The sequence below is a fragment of the Puma concolor genome, chromosome B1 (assembly GCF_028749965.1).
Source record: "Puma concolor isolate L17-30 chromosome B1, mPumCon1.1.hap2, whole genome shotgun sequence".
Classification (NCBI taxonomy): Eukaryota; Metazoa; Chordata; class Mammalia; order Carnivora; family Felidae; genus Puma; species Puma concolor.
Genome location: NC_141670.1, coordinates 205,328,102 through 205,353,175, shown reverse-complemented (window position 1 = coordinate 205,353,175; position 25,074 = coordinate 205,328,102). Strand labels below are relative to the sequence as shown.

Genomic DNA, 25,074 nt, shown 5'->3' with positions numbered 1-25,074 from the left:
ACCGCAGCCCGGAGCCACGGCGGGCCTCTTGTAGTAAAGTTGTATCGGAACACGGCCACTCACTCGCGTGTTACTCTGTTGTCCTCACAGTCGGGCCGCCGCGACGGACCTTGTGTAGCCCATGAAGCCAAACGGTTACTGTCTGGCTCTTTACAGGAAGGTGTGCCGACCCTGCTTGTGGCTATGTTCCTGGGAGCATAACTCCTAGAACAAAGGAGGTGACAGTCTCGCTCCGCCGTGCAGGTCGGGCCGGGCCTAAAGTGACAGATCACCCCGCACCGTCCTCGTGCGGGGCACCGGGGATGTCACTGTGCACAAGCGGAAGGGGGCCTGCCTTCAAGAGCTCACCCGCGGGGCTGGTGGGAGTGGGGACAGCAACTGGACAAGGCACAGACCCGGCTGGAAAAAGTGCTGTGAGGGACCGCAGAGCCTGCTGCAGGGACCGGGTGGCGGCTGCTTGTCGGACCAGGGACCGGGGCTGCGGGGGCCGGGAGGCGGGGCTGTCCCCTCACGTGTGCTACCTCCTCCCTGCAGCTCCCTTTGTCCCGTGCGGAGGCCCTTACCCAGGCTCTTTCTTGGCTCCGGGGCCTGACTTCTCCGGTGACACGTGAGGGGATGTGTCTGCAATGACACATGTCCTTTGCAGCCCGTGTGCCTTATTTCTCTGTGGCCCGGCTGTGAGCTTCCAAAGGGAGTGGGCCGAAGCCACAGCCTCTTCCCAGGCTGGTCCTGGGAGAGAACACACACCAGAAGGCTCAGGGGAGCACGTGGGTTTCTGTGGCTTCTGGGCTTTTCCCCCTCAAAACGGGAACGTGTTTGCTCTTTCCTGATGTGAGCGTCTCAGACACGAAGGACGGGTTTGCGAGCGGGACGGGCAGCAGGCTCGCGGTCCCCCTGACTTTGCGGCCGCTTCATGCCGCAAGGACAGAGGTGCGTTGGGGGCTGACGCTGCCCTCGGCCCTGACCAGGGAGGTCTGTGGACCCCCGTGGGCCCTCGGAGGGGCCGTTGCTGTGGTTTGCCGGGCCTCGCACGGCAGGAAGCACGTGGCTCACAACCGTGACTTGTCCCCGATTCGGCTGCAGTGATCCGTGTGTGTCGAGTTCTTGCGGGATGTGGTGGTCACGTGGGTTGGGGGGGGGGCCTGCTCTCAGAGGCCAGAGTGGGAACATCACCGCGCCCCTTCCGCGGGGTCCCCACAGCTTCCTCCCCCACCCTCTCCGGCTCTCGCCAGGGGCCTGATTCCTCCAGCTTTCTCGTGGGATTTGGGGCATCTCACACTGAAAGGTGCCTCGGCGTCACGTCAGGCCCCCGAGCCCTCCACCCTCACAGAAGAACGGGTGGCCGGGGCCCGGGCAGGTGGGGACGCTCTGTTAGGCAGGCCCGCGGGGGGCCCAGGGCCATCTGATCCTTTGTGGCGTGCCTGGACCGGTGCAGGTGGACGGCGTGGGGGCCGCACCCGGGGCCGCGTGCGGCCTCAGCAGCTCTGGCTTGCTGTCCCGCTGGGATGACGGGGCCGGCGACCATGATGCTGAGGGAAAACGGGGACTCTAGGACCGAGGCGTGGCACCTGCCAGTCTTGCCGGCGGGCTGGCATGGGGTCCGGCAGTGGGCCCGAGGGGGCAGTGGCTTCCTCCCCGAGGGCTGGAGTCCAGCGCACCCCCTGGAGGACGAGAGACCCAGGAGGTGCACGGGAAGGGGGCCCGTCCCCGCAGGCCTCGGGCCACAGCTCCCGTGGGCCCGGCGGCCCCTGGGGGTGGCCCCTGTGGGTCCCAGAGCCTGGGGCAGGGTGGGTGCCCTGGTGGGGGATGGGGTCGGGCCCAAGTGTCCCGGGCCCACTTCTGCCCCTGTGGCCTGTGGGCCGTGCAGGGTGGGCGACGCCCCTGGAAGATGAAGAGACTGTGCCTCCTCAGGGCGGCTGGGTGGCTCGCTTGGGGTTGTACCTCAAAGCCGGGACTCTCTGGGCGGGGGACGCCGGGGGCTTGGGGCGTGGTGTTGCCAGCCCACCGTGCCTCGTCCGGCGCCCTCGCAGACTGCCTCCTGATGCTGGCCTACAAGGACAAGTCTGAGCGAGCCAAGGGCCTGCGGGAGCGCAGCAGCCTGATGCTGGAGGACATCTGCGGCCTGGAGCCCGGCCTGCCCTACGAGGGCCTGGCCCACACGCTGGCCATCGTCTGCCTGTCCCAGGCCGTCATGCTGGGCTTCGACAGCCGCGAGGCCATGTGCGCCTGGGACGCTCGGATCCGCTACGCGCTCGGTGAGGGTGAGTGAGGCCAGGGCGACAGACCCCGCGTCCCGTGGGGCCCTCATCCACAGGCCGCAGGGGCCGCGATGCGACTCCAGGGTGCGATGCGGGAGGGTTTGCCGAGCACCTGCCCGCCCCCCCCCCCCCCCAGGCTCTGCGCTTGGGGTGGGCGGTCGCGCTCGGGGCCTGTGAGGGGAGGGGCGTGGGGGGAGCAGCTGGGGCCCCGGGACCTTCCGAGCTCCTGACTGGATCCCATCAGAACTAGAGCCGTTACCCCGAGCGGGCGCTGGCCAAGCAGAGGGAGCTTCCACAGGCCTGCTGTTCGGCCCCTCCCCTGCCCGGAGCCAGGTTCTGGGGGAGCGAGGCCACAGTCAGCGTCCCGCTGCACCCCGCTGGGGGCGCCTGAGCCAGGGAGGCGGGGTCGCCAGGCCGGGCCCAGAGGAGGGCCCGGATGAGGGCGGGCGGCCCTCACAGCGGACGCCAAGGAGCACAGCCTTTAGAAACATCAAGATCTCGCACAAGCCAGTGATGAACGCAGTACCAACATCTGGGGGGAGGACAGGTTGCAAGCCTGCACGGCCCTTCCCCTTCCTTCCTGACCCAACCCCGAAACCCTGAGCGGCCTCGTCTTTATTCAGACCTTTGATACTTGGCTCCTCACGGACTTTTGCCTTAATTTTTATTTGCTTAAAATAATCGTTACAGTTTCACTGGCCTCTGCCGCTGAGCGTTGGGGGCCCGAGGAGGGGGCTCTCTCGGGAGCCGGCTGAGGAGGCCGGGTCCGGCTTGTGAGGACCGGGGCGGGGGGGGGGGGGCGGCGCGTGGGCAGGGCGGCCCCCCCGAGGGCCTGCCTGCCTCCAAACAGAGGTGGTGACGGGTGCCCGGGCCGGGAGCTGAGGGCATCCCGCCGTCAGGACGGACGCCTGGGAGCTGCCCCCCCTCTGCCCGGCCTCCGCTTCCAGTGATGCCCCCCCACCCCTGCCCTGCCCTCAGTGCACAGGTTCCACGTGACGGTGGCTCCAGGCACCAAGCTGGAGAGCGGCCCCGCCACCCTTCACCTCTGCAACGACGTCCTCGTCGTGGCCAGGGACATCCCTCCGGCTGTCGCGGGGCAGTGGAAGCTGTCTGACCTCCGGCGCTACGGGGCCGTGCCCGGTGGATTCATCTTCGAAGGCGGGACCAGGTGTGGGTACTGTAAGTATGCGGGGCCGCTCGGGGTTCGGCTTCACCCCAAAACCCTCGGCCTGGAGCCGCCCGCCCCACCCGTGTGCTCGCTTGGCTGGCGTCTTGGAAAAGTGGTGGGCGAGGCCAGGCGTCTCACAGCCCAGTGCTCAGCGCTGAGGCCGCCGAGGAGGGAGGACGGACCCTCCGGCTGCAGCCCACCCGCACCCCTGCAGCCAGGCCTGCCTGTCACGACGCATGGCCTTGTGCCTGAAGTCACAGTGTTCGGACTGAGTGAGAAACAAAAAAAGGGGGGAAGAATGAATGTGTGTGTGTGGGGGGGGGTATGCCGGGACACATGTGGACCAAGGATGCCCCGTGGACACACCGTGCCCGGGGGTGGGGCAGGGGCAGGTGAAAAGCTATCCCAATGTTACAGATGCGCCCCCCTCAGAGCCCCGAGGGCCACCGGGTGTGCTGGGGGGGGTAGCTGTGCGCCCCCATCTCCGTTCAGCCTGGGACCCCCCCCGACGGCGATTGGGGCCCGCTCCCTTGCGTGCTCCACAGAGGGGCACCAGTCCCCCACCCCACAGGCTCACGTGAGGGTGACGACCGCAAGGGCTCACAGCAGGGTCTGTCACACGCGTTCGGCCAGGTTTGGGTGGCATCCACCGGGCTCTGGGACCTGGGTCCTGCCGGGATCCCCCCGGTAGAGGGGCTGTGCTTGGGGCCGTGCGCGTGCTGGCCGGCTGGGCCCTCGCTCTGCAAAGGGCGGGCAGGGGGGACCTGGCCGGCTGGGGCCATGTCCCAGCGGGTCTCGAGGTAGGGGCCGGCCCTGTGTGGCAGGCAGCCTGCGGGGCCCTGTGTCCAGGAGAAAAGTCGTCAGCCTCAAAGACCAACGAGCAGGTGAGGCCGGAGCCCTCGCTCGGGGCAGCAGGGCGTCTGTCGCTGGCTGTGGTGGGTCCACGGGCTGGGGCAGTTTGGGCGGTGGCCCCTGGAGCCCCGGGGTGGGCCCAGCTGCCGGGGAGCCTCCTCTGGGCCGGCATCGGGGACAGGTGAGATGCCTGCTGTTGCCCCCTGCTGGATGCGCCCTTGGGGCCCCTGGTTCTGGCACAGTGGAGGTCCCAGCGCTCTGGGGTCTAGAGCGGGGCGGGGGGCAGGGGACCCTCACCCAGCTGTGTGGGTGGTCAGAGCCGGGGGCCACGGTGCGCTGGGTCTCCCCTGGAGGAGGGGGCATTATGTGGGGCTGCTTTGAGGACGGGGTGCACGCCGCCCGGGGGTGGTGCCGGCGTGTGCCCCCAGGGAGGCCGGTCAGGAGGACCAGCCGTCATGTGATAGGACGCACTGACGTTTTCCCTCCGAGGCCTCAGAGCGGGGTGGGCTCCCTCCTGCCGATCAACAGCGCCGGACGTCAGGCCTTGGCTCTGGTGGGCAGAGGCTGCTGTGATTTCCCTGGGCTGCCGGCAATGCAGTGGGGGCCCTTCTGGGGCCGTCCTGATGCTGTTCCCGGGCGGGCCGGACGCCCACCCCGCTCTGGGACGCTGACCCGGGAGCGCAGACGTGCAGGCTTCCCTGTTGCCCCCGGCTGTGCGGAGGCCGCCGGCCAAACGCCTGGGGGGACAGGTCCCGTGCGGCTCTGTTGTCAGGGACGAGTTCGCACGGCTCTCCCTACGTAAGCCGGGCTTTACGCTGTCCTCGATCCAGGGCTGCGGGTGGAGGCACGGCGCACCCCTGCACGTGTGCTCAGACCACCAGGCCACTCAGGCCCGGGCGTCCTGGGGGGAGGGAGGGTAGTTCAGGTCCAGGGCGGGGCGTGAGTCGGTGTCCTGGGGTTGCCGGACCAAATTATCCCAAACTGGAGCCTCAGAGCAACAGAAACGGTTCCCTCACGGTTCTGTCCCAAGTCAGGGTGTGGACCCGGCTGGCTCCCTCCAGAGGCTCCGGGGAGCCTCCCTCCCGCCTCTTCCGGCCCCTGGAGGCCGCAGGAGGCCCTGGGCTTGTGGCCACGTGAGTCCAGTCTCTCCTCTGTCGTCGCTCGGCCATCGCCCGGGGCCTTCTCTTCCGACTCCATGGGACTCGAGTCACCGGATTTAGGGCCACCCGACAATCCAGGATGCCCTCTTCTCGCCTCCCTTGGTTATGCCTGCAAAGGCCATTTTTTCAAATAAGGTCAAGTGACACATTTTCGGGTATAACCTAGCCTTTGGGGACACCATTCAACCCATGATGCGAAGGCTCTAGAATTTGGATCCTGACGGGCCCAGGGCCCTGGGCGCATTTAATCTGGAGGACAGAGAGCTGGGCTGGAATCATTGGGGAACCTGGGAGGTCTGGGGTGTAAGGAATTCACATCGTCTCCCTCTCCTGGTACAGTCCGAGCCCGGCCCCCGCGCCCCCCAGGACCACATCCCCTTGGCCCTCGGCCACAGACAATTCTCCAGAGAGCAGGAAATTCTCAGAGAGCTGAGACATTTGGTGTGACTGTCAGGGGTGGGGTCAGGACCCTGGAGGGTGTGGAGGTGGGGTCCTGGCCTGGTAGGCGAAGGGGGGCATCAGGCCGGGTACGTGGGGGCTCCGTGTGGCTCTGGGTACCTTCCAGGTGGGCATTTTCTCTCTGTGGCCTGCACGTGGACAGTGGCCTGTTCAGAGTCAGATGGGAGTGGGCTTGTTGGCTGGGAGTCCAGGGTCTCCCAGTGTGGCCTCTCTGTCTCTGGGGACGGCCCACGGTGTGTGCTTAGGGCTTAGGGGTGTGAAAGGGAATGGGAGAAAGGGGGCCGCCCAGAGCCCAGGATGGCCATGTGAGCTGGGCCTGAAGGCCGGTGGAAGTGTCCAGGAGGGGCCCAGAGGAGGTCTCTGTCCCTTGCATTGGCGGCCCCCCCCCCGGTCAAGGGCATCTCGATGGCATTTCCACATCCACGTGAGCCAGCTGCATTTGCAAAGGATCAGGGTCCTTGGATGCTGAGGAATTCAGCAGGTGTCAGAAAGGTCCCCGAGCCTGTGGCAGAGGCACGTCGTGGACGGTGACCCTCAGGAACACCCCGCCCATGTCCTGGGAGTGGCCTCCGTCTGTGCTGCCCCTCCTCTGCTCGTTTGCCCGGCTCTCTGGGTCCAGCTCACTGCTTCAGTCTCTTGGGGCACAGTGAGCATTTTTAAATGACTTTCAAGCGAGTAAAGGACGAAGGCTTAAACCGGGAGAAACTCTCTTGCTGTGTATTTAAAGCACCTGTGCTGTCCAGCTGATACGTCATCTCGGCCTCCCTGGGATCTGGTGGTCTGAATGCCGGGTGGTCCCAGCAGAGCTGGCTGAAACCCTGGTCTCTGAGCCCGGGAATGTGGGCAGAGGAGGGGACGTGTTCGGTGGCTTCTCCAAGCCAAGTGGGGGTTGGGGCTGGGGAGCACGTGGCCAGGCGGGGAGAACTCAGAGCCCGTATGAGACAGGTATGAGACGTTTCCGGTCCCCAGGGCGGCTGTGGGTGGGGCACAGACTCCAGCACCCCAGAGGGGACCCCGAGTCCCGCTCTTTCAGGGGGAGATCCCTGTGATAAGCCCGACCGGCCCCCTGCATAGACGGGGGCGATGGGACCAGCCCCGCCTTCTCCGATGGCTCTGGGTCAGCAGGTCACCGTTGACACAGTGTTCCTGGTGGCAGAGAGTCAATCTGAGTCTCCCAGCCTTGGCGTGGCTCTGGGAGGACCTGGGCTCCGTGGAAAGGGCAGGGCCTGGGCTGGCGTCTCCACCCGAGGCTCCCGGCCCACGGCTCAGCTCCGTGTCCCACGGCAGGGATGGGGAGGACGCCGGCCGACGCCCTCTGCTGCCCTCCCACAGCAGCCCTGAACACCGGACCTGGGGCACGGGGGCTGCCTCTGGAGGCTGGCAGGGTGCCTCTGGCCTCCTGGCTGCTGGGTCACTCAGGACACCATTTGAGAGAAAGGGCTGATGGACAGAGCCCTCAGCCGGCCCCGGGGAGACGCAGAGAAGTGGAAGATCCCAGACCTGCCCTGAGGAGCCTCTTACCTGAGCTGGGAGTGCCCAGGTACCCAGTGTGGCCGTGGGGCCAGGGCGGCCCGGCTGCCCGAGAGGAAGGTGGGTCGCCGAGGAGCGGCCTCAGCTGGACCTCGCAGGAAGCTGGGCGTCGAGGGAGACAGGCCACCCCTACTCGGGGACGGAGCCCAGTGCCGCGGCTCACCCGGCAATGTCCCTACACTCTGCCCAGGGTGGTGCTGGGTCCTGCCCGGGCCGTTGTGCCCCAGGGACAAGTGCACGTGTGTGTGTGCACGTGGGTGTGTGCGCATGTGTGCATGTGCGTGTGTGCACGTGGGTGTGCGTGTGCACGTATGTGCGTGTGCGCGCATGTGTGCACATGGGTGTGTGCGTGTGCACGTGTGCGTGCGTATGTGCATGTGCACGTGGGTGTGTGCACGTGTGTGCGTGTGTGTGTGTGCATGTGCGTGTGCAGGGTTGTCACAGCGATCGGGGCACGTGCCGGGCACTTAGCGGGAGTGGCTGCCAGGACGTTAAGTGCCCTGCAGTGTGGGCTCCGTCCTGCACTGGTGGCTGTGAAGAGGGTGCGGGGGGCCTCCTGGGCACGGGCAGGACAGAGCCTGCTTCCTGGAGGAGGGGTTTGTTCTGTTTGTTTACTGGGGCAAAACATACATAGCACAGAATTTACCATTTTAACCATAGTTAGGCGGACAGCTCAGAGGCATCAGGTACATTCAGGGTCATGCGGCCGTCCCCACCCTCCATCCCAGAAGTCTTGTCTTCCCCAGCTGACACTGGCCCCAGTGAGCGCTAACCCCCGTGTCCCCTCCCCCGGCCCCTGACGCCCACCGTCCACTTTGTCTCGATGACCTGGCTCCTCCTCGGGGCAGTGGGACCACACGGTATCCGTGCCTTCGTGAGCATCGTGTCCTCCAGGCCCATCCCCGCGGTGGCAGGTGGCAGGGGGTCCTTCCTCGAGGCTGACATCCCACTGTGTGGATGGACCACGCCGTGTGTGTCCTTTCCTCGGTCGGTGGACTCCTGGTTTCTTCCTGCCTTGTCTCTTGCGACTAATGCCGCTGTGCACGTGGGGGTCGGGTGCCTCTTTCACATCCTGCTTGCAGCTCCTACTGGGGCCCCCAGACGTGGGATTGCTGGGCCGGACGGTGGTTCTGTGTTTGAGTTTCGGAGGCGCCCACGCGCCGTTTTCTGCAGGGGCTGCACCAAACGGGTGCGTTCCCGCTGGCGGTGCACGGGGTTCCGGCTCCCCCACCCTGCCTCATCAACGCCTGTTTTCTTCTTTTTTGTTTGTTTTTTTAAAATTTTTAAAAAATGTTTATCTTTGAGAGAGAGAGCATGAGCAGGGGAGGGGCAGAGAGAGAGAGGGAGACACAGAATCCGAAACAGGCTCCAGGCTCTGAGCCGTCAGCACAGAGCCCGACGCGGGGCTTAAACCCACGAACCGTGAGATCATGACCTGAGCCGAAGTCGGACGCTCAACCGACTGAGCCACCCAGGCGCCCCTTTGTTTTGTTTTTAATCACAGTCTTCCTGGTGGGCAAGATGACCGGGTGAAATTTACAACTTGATTTCAAGTGAACTCCTTTAGTTGAACTTTGATCCTTCCTCCCAAAACAAGGGCAGAGAAAAATGAAATTTTAATCAGTAGAGGTTTGACTCTGTTAGGAAACCCACAGGCCATGGGTATCTCACAGGTGAAAGTCTAACACCAGGCAGGTCTGGTGCTGCCTGGACAGAGCTTTCTAGAATCATCTCCACACAGAAGTCCTCCAGACGCTTTCCAATGCTCTCTCCCCGGTGGGACTTCACCGTGTGGTCCTTGTCTCTGCGGAGCCGGGATGCTGACCCGCTGGCAGAGTCAGGACACGGGAGGTCATCTGAGGACTAACTTCCGACGGGCATCAGCCCACAGAAGTGGGAACATGGCACGTTTGGATGAAAGAGTGTTTTTTTCCCCTTGGAGCTGGTGGCCCTTTCCGTGGGGTGCAACACCCATGCCACTGGGGATCGTGGCTGGGGGTGATTGCATTTGCCAAGCCTGTGAGGTCTGCCTGTGGCCCCTGGAGCCCGCAGTGTCTGCCCACAGCAGAGGGCTGGCCTCCCGCTCAGCAGACTCTCCTCCCCGTCTCCCTGTGTTGATTATTGCAGAGCAAGGGACACCCCAGAACTCGGTGGTTCTTTCATTGCTGGTGACCCTGTGGGTCAAGGGTCTGGGTGGGGTGGCTCGTCCCTGCTCCGTGTGGCAGACAGATCGCTCGGGTAGTGGCATTCGGTGGGCGGCCCTGGCCGGAAGGCCCAGGATGGTCGCGGACACGGACCCTCGGGTGGGGCTTTGTGGATGGGGACGGAAGGCGGAGCAGGGGTTGTCTCCGTAGTGGCCAGGTGGCAGAGTGGCCCTACGTCCTCCGGCCCTGCAAACAGGCAAGCAAACAAGACTTGAGCAACGCTTTCGGGGGTCGGGGGAGCGGGGTCGGCTTGCCTCTTCTTCCCTCTTTCCATCCCCACCCCAGTGCTGGGGGTCCCCTGGGCTGGACACTGGGGCCCAGTGCCTTGGAAGTGGTCCCTGCCCGTAAGACACCAGGCTGGGCGGCCAGGACAGCACCCAGATAAGGGGGTGTCACAGGGGACGCCCCAGAGGAGGCGCTCCCCGAAAGCGGCCCCGAGTGAGCGATCTGGGGTCAGGGGTCCGGAAAGGCAACGTTAGGTACGCAGGGTCCCGACAGGTGAGGTGGCATTACAGGGGGCCGGGGGTGTTGAGGGACAGGGAGGTGTGCCGTCCACCTCAGGGGGCTCCGGGTGTCCCAGAGCCTGGGGCGGGGGAGGGGAGCCCGAGCGCCAGCCAGCGGTCCGCGCCCCGCGAGCTGTGTCCCGGAGGCCTCGCCTCCCTCGGGGGCGGGAGACGTGTGCCGTCCCCAGGGAACCTCTGGCGTCAGCCCGCTGGCGTGTGTGGGGGTGGCGGCCGGGCTCCCAGGCCTCACCGGCCGCGCCTCGGGGAGCGTGACGCTCAGCAGACGCCTGGTGGAAGACTGCCGGCTCCGCTCCCCTCGTAACGTGGTTTTTTATAGTCGGGGGACTGGCTGTGCCGTGACCTCTGCCAGCTGACTGTAAGCTCGGGATTAGAGGCCCGGCCCTTTGTGCGCCGGCGGCCCGGCCTTCCTCTCCCCGGCCCCTCGGCCACTGGCGGGGCGTGAGCCGGCGGCTGGCAAGGCCCAGCTCGGGGGCCCATCCGTCCGGCCCGAGGCCCCGTGGTGCCGGCACGTGCCCTGTGGCCCGGCGGCCTCTCTGGGCCTCAGTTTCCTCATGGTTAAAGCCGGCGTGTCACCTGGTCCAGGGGCATTGGACGGATGGAGCGCCCACAGCTGGAGGGCGCTGCCCACGCCCCCCCCCCCCAGCCCTGGTGCAGCCTCGGAGGGGCACGGGGGCCCTGCCACGTGTCGGGGCTGGCCTGCGTCCCTGGGAGCCCGAGAAGGCAGGCCGTGATGGTGGCCGGCGGCCCACGCATCCCCCTGCCCACCCCGGTCTGCCTGTAGCCAAGGGACGGGCACGCCTGCCTTTCTTTGGGCGGCGGGCAGAGGGCGGGGCTGAGGGATTCCTGTGCGGTGACACCAGCCGAGTGTCCACGTGGCCCGCTGTCCCCATTCACTGGGCGGGTGGTGAGGGATTTCATTCACCCTGGCGGGGTTAGGCTGCGGGCTGTGCTGACTCACGCGGCTTGCCCTCTGCTGGCGGGGGCCCCGTGGGCAAGACCTCAGCCCCAGCCCTCACGCCGTGGCCCGGTTTCCTGCCCCAGAACAAGGCCGGGAAGGGGGCCTGTGCGGTGGGGGGACGTGTCACCGGCCACAGCGGCGGTGGCCACCTCGATTGTGGGGCGGGCCCAGCTCTCGCATCTTCCTCCCCCTCAGAGCAGCCCTGGGTCGGGAGAGCGGGACGGGGGCACCTGCCGAGGCGGAGGTCTCCTGGCTGCGTTCTGGGATGTGGACCCTGCCCCAGGCGGCCCCTGCGGTGACCAGGGGCGTCCTCACGGGCTTCCTCCCGCGGCCACATCCTCCCAAAGCAGCCCAGCTCCCCCTGCTGGCCCGTGGAGGCTGGCAGAAAGAGTGGGGACCAGGCTTACAGATGCAGCGAGGTTCCCAGGGCCGCCCGGACGCGCCATGTGGGTTTGAAGGACGGGGCGCGGTTGGCCGGGGCCCGACAGGGGCTCTCCCTCCCCGCGTGGCCATCTTGCGGGTCTGCTCCAGGCTCCCGCGCCGTCCCTCCTGGCGGCCACTGGGCCCGGCTGACAGCAGGGTCTGTCCCCACCCTGCAGGGGCCGGAGTCTTCTTCCTGTCCTCAGCCGAGGGAGAGCAGATCAGCTTCCTGTTCGACTGCATCGTCCGCGGCATCTCCCCGACCAAGGGCCCCTTTGGGCTGCGGCCGCTTCTCCCAGGTGCGTGTGGGAGGGTGGCCTGGGTTGGAGGGGGGACGCCGGGTCCGGTGGGCTGACCTCGTGAGGGCTCACGCTGCCGGACTCCCCGGGCGACCGCTCGCATCCCCGCTGCCCTTCCGGGCCAGACTGGGGTGGGGGCCTGGCCCCACACGACTGGTGCTGTGGGTTGAGGTCAGGACGGGCCGGGTCCGAGCTGGAGCGGAGGCTGCTTTGTGAGGTTGCCTGGTGTGCGGAGTCTCAACTGGGGGGGTGTGGCTGGGGCGCGTTCGTCACGAGCCCTGGGCCGGGGCGGAGCCGGAGCCCAGAAGGGCCAGGCTGCCCCAGGCACTGGGGGGGCTCAGAGCAGGGCTGGACCCCTAGGTTCTGGCCCCTCTCTCCCACTGGAGGAAGGTCTGCCCTCCCCTCGGGGCCGGTGTGGAGGCCTGAGCCCAGCTGCTGCGGGAGGGGCAGAGGCTGGTCCCCGAGGCCACACCGGGTGGCACATACACAGGATAGCCGGGGCTCCCCGCAGCCCCGTGAGGTGGCACTTGTCCCGCTGTCCAGGTGGGAGACAACAGCCCCTGGCCGTGCAGCACGTGGTCAGTGAGCTCACATCTGTGGCCTCCTTGTGCGGGCAGCACAGCCAGGGTGCGGCCCCTCATCCCACCTCCACACCCCACACAGTCCCAGCGGGGATGGGCTGGGGACCCAGGGGGTAGCTCCTGTGGCCTGAACCTCCACAGTCTGGGCTCCGCTGGATGGTGTGGTGGCGCCCTCTGCTGGCACCCTCCTGCCTTGCAACCACAGGTGTGGCGTAGACGATGGATGTGGATGGGCGGGTGTGGACAGGACTGTGGATGGGCAGTGTGGACATGGGGTGTGGACAGAACAGTGTGGACGGGCGGCATGGACAGCAGGGTGTGGACAGGACAGTGTGGACGGGCGGTGTGGACAGGATAGTGTAGACAGGACAGTGTGGATGGGCAGTGTGGACAGCAGGGTGTGCACAGGACAGTGTGGACGGGCGGTGTGGACGGACCAGTGGGGTCTGCCCTGTGCGTCTGGCTGGAGTTTTGTCTAGGCCCCGCGATCACCAGGCTCTCCTGACATGCAGTCTCCACTGTGTCCGCAGCTCAGGCCCCGGGCTGTCCGGGGTCCTCTTGCCTTGACCCTGCTCGGTTGGAGCCACGTGGACACCAAGGCCCAGGGAGGCTGGCCTCCTCATGCTGACAGTCGGGAGGGGAGGGCAGGGTCCACCCCACCCTGAGTATACCCTGCGCGTTCGTGGCCCGGTCCCACTTTGCAGATGTGAACGAGGGGCTCGGGGAGCCCGTCTGATGCCAGTGTCTTGCTGCCCCAATGGCTGCCAGACAGGAAGTGGTCAGGAGGACACGCGGGCGTCGCCAGGACCCATGCCCCCTGTAGGGGCCTGCCCGTTCCGGGCACGGGACACAGGCTGGTGGCCGGGGGCCTGGAGGAGGCAGGTCGGGTGCCCTGAGACTGGTGTTCAGTAGCTGGCGAGTAGGTGTAGGGAGAAGCTGGGACTCCTGGGGGTCACCTGTGGCCCTGCTGTGGCCTTGGGGCAGAATCAGCACAAGCGTGGCCCCGGCGGTGCTGGTCCCCCCGTGATGTCCTGGACGGCATGCGGCCTGCGGCTGGGGGTCCCGTGGGGATGGGGCTGAAGCCGCGTCTCTGCTGACTCTCCCTCTGCCGCAGACCCGAGCCCTGGGGGGACCCCCACCGCGGAGGAGCGAGTGGCCCAGGAGGCCCTGGAGGCCCTGAAGCTGGAGAAGCGGCTCAGCCTCCTCTCCCATGTGGTCCGGCCGGGGAGCGGAGGTAGGTGGGCCGCACCTGCCGCGGGGAAGGGGTCGACCTCTGGGCTCCTGTTTGTTCCTCCCCTGTGCTCATTCGTTCATTCATTCCTTCTGCTGTGCTCACTCATTTGTTCCTTGCTTGTGATGCCACACACACCACTTGCCAGCCTGGGCCCTGAGCAGAGGCGTGGTGCTGCCTGAGAGCCGGTGAGAGCTGGGTCTGAATCCCTGCCGGCCACCAGCCACGTGGCCTGACGAGGCCGTGGCCTCTCCTGCCTCAGCTTTACCATTCGTGCTGAGACAGAAGGGCCCCTTCTCAGCTCCTGGCGACTCTTGGTTTTTGGAAAAACAGACAGAAGGGGCTGGCGGCCAGCCAGGGGCCTGCCTGGGGGTGGGGGTGGGGAGCCCGTCTGTCCTCTCTGACTGCTGCCAGTCCCATGCCGGGCACCGGGAGGACCGGGGCCTCCCCTTCCCGTCCAGGCCTGCCCCCGGAGGCAGTCTCAGTCTGTACCGAGCAGCGATCTTACGGCGGCTCGTGTCGGTTCCCGGAGGGTGGTGGCCAAGGGGGCGGGAGGAGGGCACAGGTTGTAGAGGGGGCTGGAGGAGGTGAGGGGCCTGTTGTCGGGCAGCGGCCTGACCCGCGTGAGCCTCCGGGCAGAGGGGGAGCCCGGAGAGGGGGTGCTGCCTGCCGTCGCCCCCAGCCCCCGCCCCCTGAGTCTGCCCGAGCCCCGGAGCAGCCTCGACAGCCCCGCCCCTGCCCTCTGTCTCAGGGGACGACCGCAGCCTGTCCAGCTCGTCCTCGGAGGCCAGCCACTCGGACGTCAGTGCCGGCAGCCGGCTCACGGCGTGGCCCGAGCAGTCCTCGTCCTCGGCCGGCACGTCGCAGGAGGGCCCGGGGCCGGCGGCCACCCAGGCCCCCGGGGAGGCCGCGCCGGGCGCCTCGAGGCCGCCACCCAAGCCCCTGCGGCCGCGGCAGCTGCAGGAGGTCGGCCGCCAGAGCTCGTCGGACAGCGGCATCGCCACGGGCAGCCACTCCTCCTACTCGGGCAGCTTCTCGTCCTGCGCGGGCAGCAGCCTGGACGTGTGGCGCGCGGGCGACGAGTTCGGGTCCTCGCTCAGCCTGCCGCCCGCGGCCGGGGTGCCCGACCCCAGCCTGTGCGCCTGCCCGCCGGGGACGGCCGAGTACCAAGTGCCCGCTGCCCTGCGGCCACATTATGACACGCCACGCAGCCTGTGCCGGGACGCCAGGGACCAGACCGCCACCGCACAAGGCAGCCCCGACGACGGAGGGGCCGGGGACTTGGGTGGCCAGGCGTCCGCGGGGTGTCCCTCCGGCTGGCTGGGCACGAGGCGGCGGGGACAGGCGGCGGAGGCCCCGGGCAGCGAGGCCCCCGGCGGGGCCTGGGAAGCAGGCAGTCCCCACGCGGGGCTTCCTCCGGCTTTCTTTTCCACTTGTCCCGTCTGTGGAGGACTCAAGGTAAACCCCCCTCCCTGAGAGCCGTGGCCCAGGCCCGCTGCTGCGGGGGGCTGGTTCGTCTCTCCCGACAGGAGGGGAGGGGGCGCCTTTGTGCTGCTGGCGGAGCCAGCCGCTGTGTGGCGCAGTGGGGACGGCACAGCGGCGGCAACCCCAGAGCCTCCTCCTCTCTGGGCGTGAGGCCTGCAGGGGGGGCCCACGGGACTGACCGGGATGCGGCCGGAAGTACGTTCTGGAAAAGCGGGGCAGGCCGGGGGCTGGCAGAGTCCCAGAGCCCGAGGATCAGGTGCTGGGGGCACAGGAGGGTGCTGTGTCCTAGGTGGCTCAAGCCGTGCCCTCGGGGTGAGCAAGGCTGGGGGCGCCCCTCGCTGGCCTGTGCCACTGCCTGCCTGCTGGACGGCCACTCTCACACCTCAGGTCCGTCCCCTCCAGTGCACAGTCATCCCGCCCGACAAAAGTTAGGTCCCCCTGCAGCCGCCGCAGACCCCCGGTTGCCGGGCCAGGAGCACGGCACGTCGTGCGTACGAGAGCTTTACCGATCTGCCCCGCCCCGCCCCTCCTCTGCAAGGCAGCACCACTGCTGGCCCGTCCACCAGGGGAGGAAACTGAGGCTCAGGAGGTACAGGGGCTTGTAGGGTCTGGGTGTCCACGGCTCACCCGCCAGCCTTTCCCTGAAGCCGCAGCCTCCGGGGTGAGGGCTGGGCCGGGGGGCAGGGTGGTGATGTCCCTTCCACCAGCTAGCCCGGCAGGGCCAGCTTGCCAGGGGGCCCCTGTGGAAGCTCTAGAAGCTGCACCGTCCTCCCCCGCCACCCGCTGGCTGAGTTCGAGGCTGGAGCTCGGGCCTCCGGGGCCCGTCCCTTGGCATCCGGAGGGCACGTGGGCGCCCTCCGCGTCTGTCTGCTCGCCTGCATGGGGTGCGGCTGCGTTGCCTGGTTTGTCCATCGCTCTGCGGCTTCGTGCACCTGCGAGAGGCGGGGCCTGTGCGGCTCCGGGCTCCGGTTGGCACCGTCCCGCGCTGTCCGGAGTCACCCCCATCGGGGGGCAAACAGCTCACCTGTAAATACGTGGCTTTGTACCTTCACCGTCGGCTGAAGACGTTGGTCGCTCTTACATTTTTGAAGTCTGACGCTGTTTGTAATACATCCTTAGACTGGAAATAAAATTTTCTTTTCTTACGGTCTCGTTCTTTTCCGTCTGCCCGTCCTCTCCACCTCGCGCCCCGGCCCTCCCGGCGGGGCCCCTGTCTCTGAGATCTGGGGGCCTGTGGGTCACAGGGAGCAGCATGAGGCCTCGCCTTGTAGTGGCCTCAAGTCTGAACGCACCAGAGACCCGAAAAAGGAAAAGCAGCTCCCGACAGCCGTGTGTGTGTGTGTGTGTGTGTGTGCATGCATTTGCACGTGTGTGTGTCGTGCACGTGCAGCGCGTGTGCATGTGTGGTAAGTGTGCTGCGTACATTTGCATGCGTGTGTGTGCATGGCGTTTGCACGTCTGGTGTGGAGCGTGTGCACGTGTGTGTTCACGCGCACGCATGCGTCGTGTGTGGTGTGATGTTTGTGTGCGATGTGTAATGCACACGGGTGTGGTCTGTGTGATGCGTGTGCATGCTCCTCTGTCCACTCGCGACCACAGTGAGGGCCTCGGTGGTCACACGGGCTCAGGCAGTGGCTCCCTGTGTCCAAGTGAGGGCTTTCTGGGCTAGTGAGTCCTGGCTCTGAGCCTGGGGCCCCCACCCCCTGCCGTCTCCCCCCTTTGGTGGCAGAGCTCCAGGGACCCCATCTCACGCCTGCACGCCCTGCCCTGGCACCCCCATCTCCGCCCTTGCTCACCACCCTGTTGGCGGGGGGTGGGGGCAGCTCCGCGAGGGGAGCTGGGAGGACCCAGGTCCCCGTGGAGGCCGAGCTGGGAGTTCTGGCCGGGGTTCCCGCCGCACCACAGTGCGAGGAAGGCCAGGCTTTGGGGGCTGAGCGGCACCCCGCCCCGCCAGCTGGGCCGCCTCAGGCCAGTGACTACACCTTTCTGAGCCTCAGTTTCCTCCTCCATGGATGGGGACAACAGTCCCTCCTCCCCTGGGCACACGGAGAGGGTCCAACGAGGTGACAGACACAAGTGTGCAGTAGGTGCCTGTTAAGGGGAGCTGTCACCAGACACCCCATCGTCCCCCCCGCCCCCGAGGCGCCCCGGCCAGACTTGCTGCAGGACAAATAAGGCTGTGACTGGCGTCTGTTCCTGCCAGGGCCCCTCGTCGTCCGGGCTCGGGCCTGCTGCCCCCGATGGCCAGGCTGGACAGGCGTCCCTCCGCCCAGAGCAGGCAGAGGCCCCAGTGGTGGAGACATTCGGCCCCTCCCCACCACACCTGCCCCTTGCGGGCATCCTAGCTCCGGACTCCCGTCTCATCGTCTCATCGTCTCCTCGTCTCCTCGACTGAGACCGCTGGGACCTCAGGGGAAATCCGTTTGGGAGGCGAGGCAGGAGAGGCAGGCTGAGCCAGGTCGCCCAGGGGTGGGGCTTTGGCCGGGGGCGTGGCCTGGGCTGGTGGCGGCTTAGGCATCTTGTGTGATGGGGTGAAGCAGTGGCGGGGAGCAGGGCCCGGCCCTCCACAGCCGTGTGCGTCAGCCGCCCCGCACCCCGGGGTGGTCCTGTGTGTGGGGGCACAGGGGCCTTACCCGGTGGGGCTGGGCGCAACCAGAGAGGGCAGATGCGGACCAGGAGCCCTTTCTCCTGGTCTCTCTGGGGCCGTGTGCACCCGGGGGTGAGGGGTACTGGCCCCCAAGGAGGGGGAGGTAGGTCGTCGTTTGTTCATTTTCCACGTTGCTCGTCGCGTCCCGCCCATGCCCGGGGCTGGGTTTGAGCCTGTACCTGCGGGTCTGGCCCCTGGACGCGGGTGGGGCTGTCGGCACTTAGCGACTGATCCTGGCCTCCTGTGGGCAGACGGCCGGCCTCCTACGTCGGAGGGCGGTGTGTGGGGACTCCTGGGGGGCAGCTGGCCTCCCGTCGCAGTGCTGGAGGTCAGACGCGCCCTGCCCAAGCTCCAGGCCCGCACAAGGGCTCTTTAACACCAGGTGATGGGTTAGACCAGCTCAGCGTGCTCAGGGGTCCTCGAGCCTGGCCCAGGACCAGGGTTGGGGTGCCGTGTCTCGAGTCTGTGGCACCCAGCTGTGTCCCCGGGAGCAGCATTTCGGGCCTCCGCATCCACATTCCCATCCGCAGCTGCCCACCAGGCCCCACCGTCGGGCTGTGATCCCCAGACCGCTGGCGATGCTGGACCCTTTTCGGTCCCTTGCCCTTGGCCCTGGCGGGGGCTTGTTCCTTGAGGGCTTCCGGCGATTGAAGCCCAGGTGGCAATGGATGTGCCGTCGTGGGCCACTGTCCCTCCCTCCCGGTCAGAGTCTGTCCTCAGCTCCGAGGCCACCAAAGCCCCTTCCTCCCCCGGGCCCGCATGTCGAATGAGGCGCCACCAAGAGGCCCCTCAGCTGTTCTGGGGGATCTGGCTCATCTCCTGTGGCCTCTGTGGCCCCCCCCAACAGGTGGCCGCTGCTGGCAGCCGGCAGGTGGCGTCTGGGGGGTACGGGTCCCAGCCCCTGCGCGTCTGGTGGCCTCACGCCCTGCGGCACAGCCCCGAGCAGAGCCCGTAAGCAAGACTGTGTTTATCACAACAGGCGGCCTGGACTCGGCCTGGGGGCCGCAGTCACCAACCCCTCTCCCCAGAACAGGGCAAGCGGGTGTCGGGGCTGGTGGGCCAGCTGAGGTCCCAGGGAGATAAGGAGTCTGGGCCTGTGTCCCCGGTAGGTGGCCCGACCCCGGCGCCCCGTATCACACTTGGGTTAGCGTCCTGCTTCTCGGGCTGCGTGCAGGATGAGTGTGAGCCGGACGGACAGACTGACACATGTTCTCTTTGGTCCAGGGAGCAGCTGCCCCACCCCCTGGGCTTCTGATGACACGTTCAGGTAGGCCCCAGCTTCGCACCGCCTCGGGACGGGGGAAGTGAGGGTCACGGTGGCTGTGGCTACGGCCGGCCAGAAACCGCACCCGACGGGGCAGCATGTGGAAGAGGGGCAGTGGTGGGGGGCAGTGGCCAGGCCAGAGGGGGCTGTGGGCGGTGGGACAGCAGTGAGCAGCCGGGAGGGGCCCTGGCCCCAGCGGGGGGCAGGCCCGGGCAGTGAGGGGAGGGTGGCGGGGCCGAGTGTGGCCAGCTTGCCCAGGGGGGTGTGTGGATGGAGCGGGCAGGCCCGGGCCGCCTTGGAGCCTCAGCCTTCGGGAGGGACCCCTGTCCTTGAGGTGACGGAGAACAGAGGTGAGGGGTCCCAGTGACGGGCAGGGAGTGAGGGGAAGACTTGGGGTCCCCCAAGCACAGTTAGAAGGTGAGCCCTGGGCAGAAGCAGGCTCTAACTCCGGGAAAGGCCTGGGAAGTTGGGGGAAGCCGAACTTCCGGCAGGGTTGGCCTCGGGCAGGGTGGGGAGGGGTAGCTGGAGGTCAGGGCTCCTGACCTTATGCTCTTGGCAGGGCCTCTGGGCTGGGGGACCCTAATGAGCCCGGATTCTCCACCCTTCTTTGGAGATACAGGACACCTGTTGGGGCCGTTGCCTGCAGGCTGACCCGGAGGGGACGTCTGGGGGCAGGAGGGGGCGGGCAGGGCCATCGGCAAGCAGGGCCCACGCCAGCTGGCCTTGGGGCTCCCTGGGCGGGGATAGGGTCCTGGGGGCCACCTCTGACCATACCGTCCCCTGACATCCACTCACAGACCGTCCTAGACACCTCCCCTGCTGTCCAGCCGCCTCCTCATAGGGGCCTGTGGCCACTGGTAACCCAGGCACGGGGTGTGCCCACAGCAGCAGCAGGTGGGGCCGGGGGCACAGGTGTCAGGATCTGCTAGAGGATGTGGGCCCTTCCCACTGAGGCCGGGGGCTGGGGACTGGGGCCCCGGGTCTGGCAGGGACAGAGATGAACTGGGCCCAGGGTTGTGTGGCCAGAGCCTTGGTGACGGCGGGGGCGCCCAGGGCAGGCAGGACTGGGCCTGCCGTGCGGTCGGGGGGATAGGGGGGCAGGGCAGCACTCATCGATGATCTGCTTTGTTCCGGAAAGCATCTAAGGAGATTATGAGATGGTGGGAGCGGCTTGAACGCAAGGAGCAGGAGGGGGGCGGGGGGTGAGGGGGGTGAGATGGGGGCAGAGTGGGGGGCAGCAGGGAACCAGGGGGGAGCTCACAGTTTGCAGGGGGTGGTAGGGCACAGCACCCCCTGTCCCTGACAAACACCAGTTAGAGGCCGAGGCCAGGAGGGAGCAGCCAAGGACTTTCTAGAACAGTTCTGGGCTTTCTAGAACCTTCCACCCTTCTCCTGCCTCCTACCCCCAGCAGACTGTGAACTGGGGAAGACATGAGTCTAACCCCGGAAGTAGCTGCGGAGTCTCAGGGGCTTGTCCACGTGACCTCGGGTCAAGGCCCAGCCCCCTTCTTGGTTTCGAGGAGCCCCTGTGCAGAGGCCGGGCTTCCTGCCTAGTCTCCCCTCAGATCCCTTTTCAGCCCCTGAGGGGCTCTCCCAGCTCCACCCAGGCCTTTGCCTCTGCCTTTCACCTGTTATTCCTTCTTGTCCTCTATCCCTCGGTACATGCCTCCTTCTCCAGGCAGCCTGCCCTGATCTCTCCTGGCCTCACCAGTCTAGGTGTCTCCCCCATCCTCTCGGGTTACATGGGGGAGGGTCTGCATCTGACCCTCTGTGTGCCAGTCCCCTCCCCCCAGGCTGGCTGGGGGAGAGTCCCACACTGTTGGTGTGCAGAGCCCGCGTGGACACGGTGTGGCTGGGCCCTTCCCTGGTGCCCGCGAGGGGAGAGGGCCCTGGCCCTGAGCCACCTGCCAAGGCCACCGTCCGCTGGGAGGAGGCTTCCTCACCTGTGGTAGATTCTGTGTGCTACGAATGCAGCAGAGCCACCGAACCCCTCACCTTGGAGCTGAGATCTTCCGGGGACTGAAAACAGCCTGTTCTTCACTTGATAAGTGCACACACGCTCTTCAAACTGCCAAACAGAGCAGGCCTGGTGGCATGACCTCGCTGGGCCCCTAGCGGATCCGGGCACCAAGTGCCCTAAGCCTGGCTTAGAAGCTGAGTGTGCGCACGGCCCTCTCCCTGTTCCTCGGGATCAACACGTCCCGCTTTGCCCAAACCAGGAAGGTGGCCACCTCCACGTCCAGCAGGAACCTGCCTTCCCTCCTCGAGGACCCTGGTCAGCTCGGTGCAGCCAGAGTCAGTGACGGCCGTTGCCTGATGCTCGGGCCCTCCCTCCCCTTCTCTGCGGCGGGGTCGTGGGTCTTCCTCATCTGGGACCCATCTCTGCTCCCAGTCTCCTGCACACCCCGCCCCGCCACGTCCAGGCCTCCATGGGGGTCTGGAGCCTCTCCTGGGAGCCCCACGCCCTCCAGGCCTGCTCATCAGCACTGACGGGAGGCCCCATCTGCATGTGGACCCGAGGTCTCCCTGCGGGGTCAGTGAGGGGAACACGGGAGCAGTTTCCGGGGCTTGGAAGGCCGCGGGCATCAGTGTTAATGTGTTTTATATCAGTAAAGTGGGGACAGCATCCCGAGGGGGTCCCACCCTGCACTGCAAGAAGGGGGGACCCTCGGGGGCCCCCAGGCCGGGAGGGGCAGGAACCGCGTGACTTGCTTTAGCTCGTGGAGTCTGGTGAGTGACCCCACACGGCTGGGCCCAGTCTGGCTCTGCCTGGCCACCACGTGCTCCTGGCCTTGGCCGGGGCTCAGGGTCTCTGTGGCCCCAACCTCCCCACTGGGAGCAAGCAGGCAGTATTGTGCCCCCCACCCCTGGCCTTGCTGGGGCAGTTAAAGGGCAAGGGGGCGAAAGGCACCCGGGGTCTACCTGCTGAAGCCCCCCAGCCCTGGGTTTGGCTCCCTTGACCCGCGGACAGCAGCTCAGAGACAGGATGTCCCGTGCGGCTTTCTACCGCCTTTATCCGAGGAGCGGGGAGCTGGCCGGCCCACCCCATGTGTCTGTGCCCCGAGGGGACCCTGAGGACAGGCGTGTGGGGGAGTCTGCTGGACAACAGCCAGACAGGACATCACCCTGGGTCCCCCGAGGCTGGGGTCCTTCCTTGTGGCCCGGTGTGCAGGGCCGTGGGGCCAGGTCAGGTGCATCTTGGCAGCCCGCTAAGGGGCCGCACTCCCTTGTCCCCTGGCTCGTGCCGCAGCCCCTCCAACACCCTGGGTGGGGGGGGGGGTGCAGAGTGAAATGGGGGAGGAGCAGGGGCACCTTTCTCGGGTAGGGAGGACTTGAAGTGGCTGGGGCCAGCCCGGAGGAGTGTCACCGTGGATGGGAGAGGGATTTATTGCGGAGATGCACTGGTACAGAGGGGGTTCTCTGAAGCCTGGAGCCAGGGAGTGACCCAGGAGGACAGCCCAGGGGGTTGAGTGTGGGTGGCGGGGGGGGCTGAAGATAGAACGATGGGTCACTTGACTGCAGTGGCCACAGGGGCATCCACGGGGACATCCACGGGGGCAACTCAGCAGTGATTAGCCCACTGCAGGTGCAGAGGCGCAGGGAGAGGGGCACACCCTTTCCAGCTCAGTGGTGAAGGGGGGAGAAAGGAGGTGCTGGGTCCTGGAGGGACGCGGGTGCTGGGCAGTTCTGGGGGAGTCCAGGAACTGGGGGCCAGGAGGTCCCCCAGGCTCAGGGTTGGGGGGCACAGGATGGGAGGGGTGCCAGAGTGGGGGTGGGGCGCTCTCGGGGTGGGGGAGTCGCAGGACAGGAAGGGTGCCGGAGGGGGGGTGGGAGCTCTCGGGGTGGGAGGGGGACACAGGATGGGACAGGTGCTGGGGGTGGGGGTGGGGAGCTCTCAGGGTGGGGGGTCGCAGGACAGGAGGGGTGCAGGAGGGGGGTGGGGAGCTCTCTGGGTGGGGGGGCGCAGGACGGGACGGGTGCTGGGGGTGGGGGTGGGGAGCTCTCTGCCGAATAGTCTACCGGGTCAGCCCAGCCCTTGGCCGCCCCCGGAGACTCACTGTCCTTTCTCCCGGCAGGAGCCGCGGGGTCTGAGAGACCGTGGGGGGAGGCGCCCCCCTACGTGAACATCCCCGTCAGCCCCTCCTCCAAGACGCAGCTGCACTACATGGGCCTGGAGCTGCAGGGCGCCGGCGCGGGGGTCCGAGGTGGGTCCCCCCCCCCCCGGGGGGCCTCGGGGCCTTCCCCTCCGGGGGGAGCTCCTCCCCCAACGCCCCCAAGTCCACGCTCCTGCTGACTGTGTCCCCTGAGGGCGTCACCCCACCTGCCTCCCAGCTTGGCCCCCCCCCTCCCCCATCGCCCCTCCCGGGCCCGTCGGGGCGGAGGCCTCTGCGGGAGGCGTGGGCCCCGCGGGGCTGACCCGAGGCCGGGGCTGCTTTCAGGGGCCGGCGCCTCCCGCTACGCACAGATCGACATCACGGCCACCGAGGCGGCCCACAGGGCGGGGGCCCAGCACGCACAGACCCGGGAGGAGCGGCTGCCCGAGCTGGAGCAGAGGAGGAAGGGGGCCCCGCGGTGAGGACGGCTCCGCGCAGAGCAGGCCTCCCTCCTGAGGGCGGCGGGCGAGGGCACGGGGGGCCCGTCATCTTTGCCGCATCCCCGGTGGTCTGGGCTCCGTGACGGCGGTCTCCTGGTCGCGACCCCACGCGCTCCCCGCCCCCGCGGTCACTGGCGCCCAGACCCAGCCTCCGTAAGTCACGCCGGAGCTCAAGCAGGTCAGGAAGGGCCATGCGTCCAGGCGCCAGCTTGCCGCTGGTTACCTGGGCCGGCGCCGCGTCTCAGCCGAAGGGGGCCGGGGGATCGCAGAGCAGTTTCCGTGGCGCTGGGACGCAAACTGCCCCCGTTCCACGGGCGAGGTGGCCACCCGACTGATGACAGACGTGTCCTCGGAAAACACGTGTCCCCAAGCCCCAGCAAGGCCAGACCAGGCCCCGCCTGTGCCGAGCATCCTGCCTCCCCCCGGTTGCCCCCGCTCTGCAGCAGCCTCCAGCTGCGCCCCCTCCTGGGTCACCCCTGTCCCGTGCCGGGTGACGGCACCGAGCGCTGGGGGCAGGAGGACTCTTCCACCTTCAGACCTGTCCGGCTGCCCGCGTCGCCCCCACACGTGGTCACCTGACTGCACGGCTTCTTAAGACCCATTACAGTGAGTCATGTAAATAGTTCAAAATTGTTAATGTTCTATTTTTAATACGCACATTATTTTCCTGAAGGATGAGGCGACTTCTTTCTTGTGCTGTGTCTGGAGCGGGCCGTGGCTTCGCTTGACCCTGGACATGGTTCTGTCATCTTGAGACAGCACAGGTGCTCAGGGCCGAGGTTACCCCCGACCTTGGCGGGTCTGGGTGGGGCGTCCGTAGGTGTTTCCTCCCCGTGGTTCCTGTGGCCTTGGGGAAGTTGTGTGGCATTTTCATGGCTCAGAGAGCTGGAGGGGGTGGCCGTGGCTCCACTGGCCGATGGGCATCTGGGTGTTGGGAAGTTTCCAGACATTCCCGGGGCTTCCTGACATTCCTCCTTAGGCATGAACAGGAAGCACCGGGCTGGGCCCTCTGACCCTCATCTCAGAGATGAGATGGGGTCTGTTCTGCCTGACCAGGGTCTCCACCATAGCCCCCTCAGATGCCTCCCATCCATCCACCCATCCATCCCATCATGCATCCATCATCCGCCCATTACCCATCACTCGTCACTCATCCACATCCATTCATACCCCTCCCCCCCACCACACCCCTGATCCACTACAAGGGTACAAGGTAGCACATGGGGCTGACCCTCCGTATGTCCTCCTCGGCTGAGATCCCTCAGGTCGGTGGGTTTCCCAACACCAGCACCCTTTTCCTCGCCCGGTCTTCTGAGCTGACACCTGACTGCTGGGGAAGCTTGTGAGTCAAGGCAGAAGGAAGGAGGCTCGGCCCTGAGCCTCTGGGGCAAATGTCCTGGGTGGGATGCAAAGGCCTCAGGGTTGATCCTGTGAACAAGT

The 25,074-nt window shown here is 67.0% G+C and overlaps 1 protein-coding gene across 3 annotated transcripts in view; it reads left to right on the top strand.

Moving 5' to 3' along the window:
- Positions 1–24,306, top strand: part of DOK7 (docking protein 7) — a 29,797-nt gene extending 5,491 nt beyond the window's left edge. For 2 of the 3 annotated variants that reach the window (XM_086705553.1, XM_086705554.1), the window contains exons 3-10: positions 2,031–2,261; positions 3,237–3,437; positions 11,713–11,832; positions 13,528–13,647; positions 14,396–15,102; positions 19,001–19,043; positions 23,117–23,245; positions 23,480–24,306. In XM_086705553.1, the coding sequence (XP_086561679.1) occupies positions 2,031–2,261; positions 3,237–3,437; positions 11,713–11,832; positions 13,528–13,647; positions 14,396–15,102; positions 19,001–19,043; positions 23,117–23,245; positions 23,480–23,616 (1,688 nt within the window). In that variant the 3' untranslated portion in view covers positions 23,617–24,306. Of the gene's footprint in view, positions 1–2,030; positions 2,262–3,236; positions 3,451–7,430; positions 7,450–9,788; positions 9,820–10,646; positions 10,655–11,644; positions 11,833–13,527; positions 13,648–14,395; positions 15,103–19,000; positions 19,044–23,116; positions 23,246–23,479 lie in introns of all 3 variants that reach the window. The other variant, XM_086705555.1, reaches the window with a different exon arrangement.
- Positions 24,307–25,074: the final 768 nt, after the last annotated feature.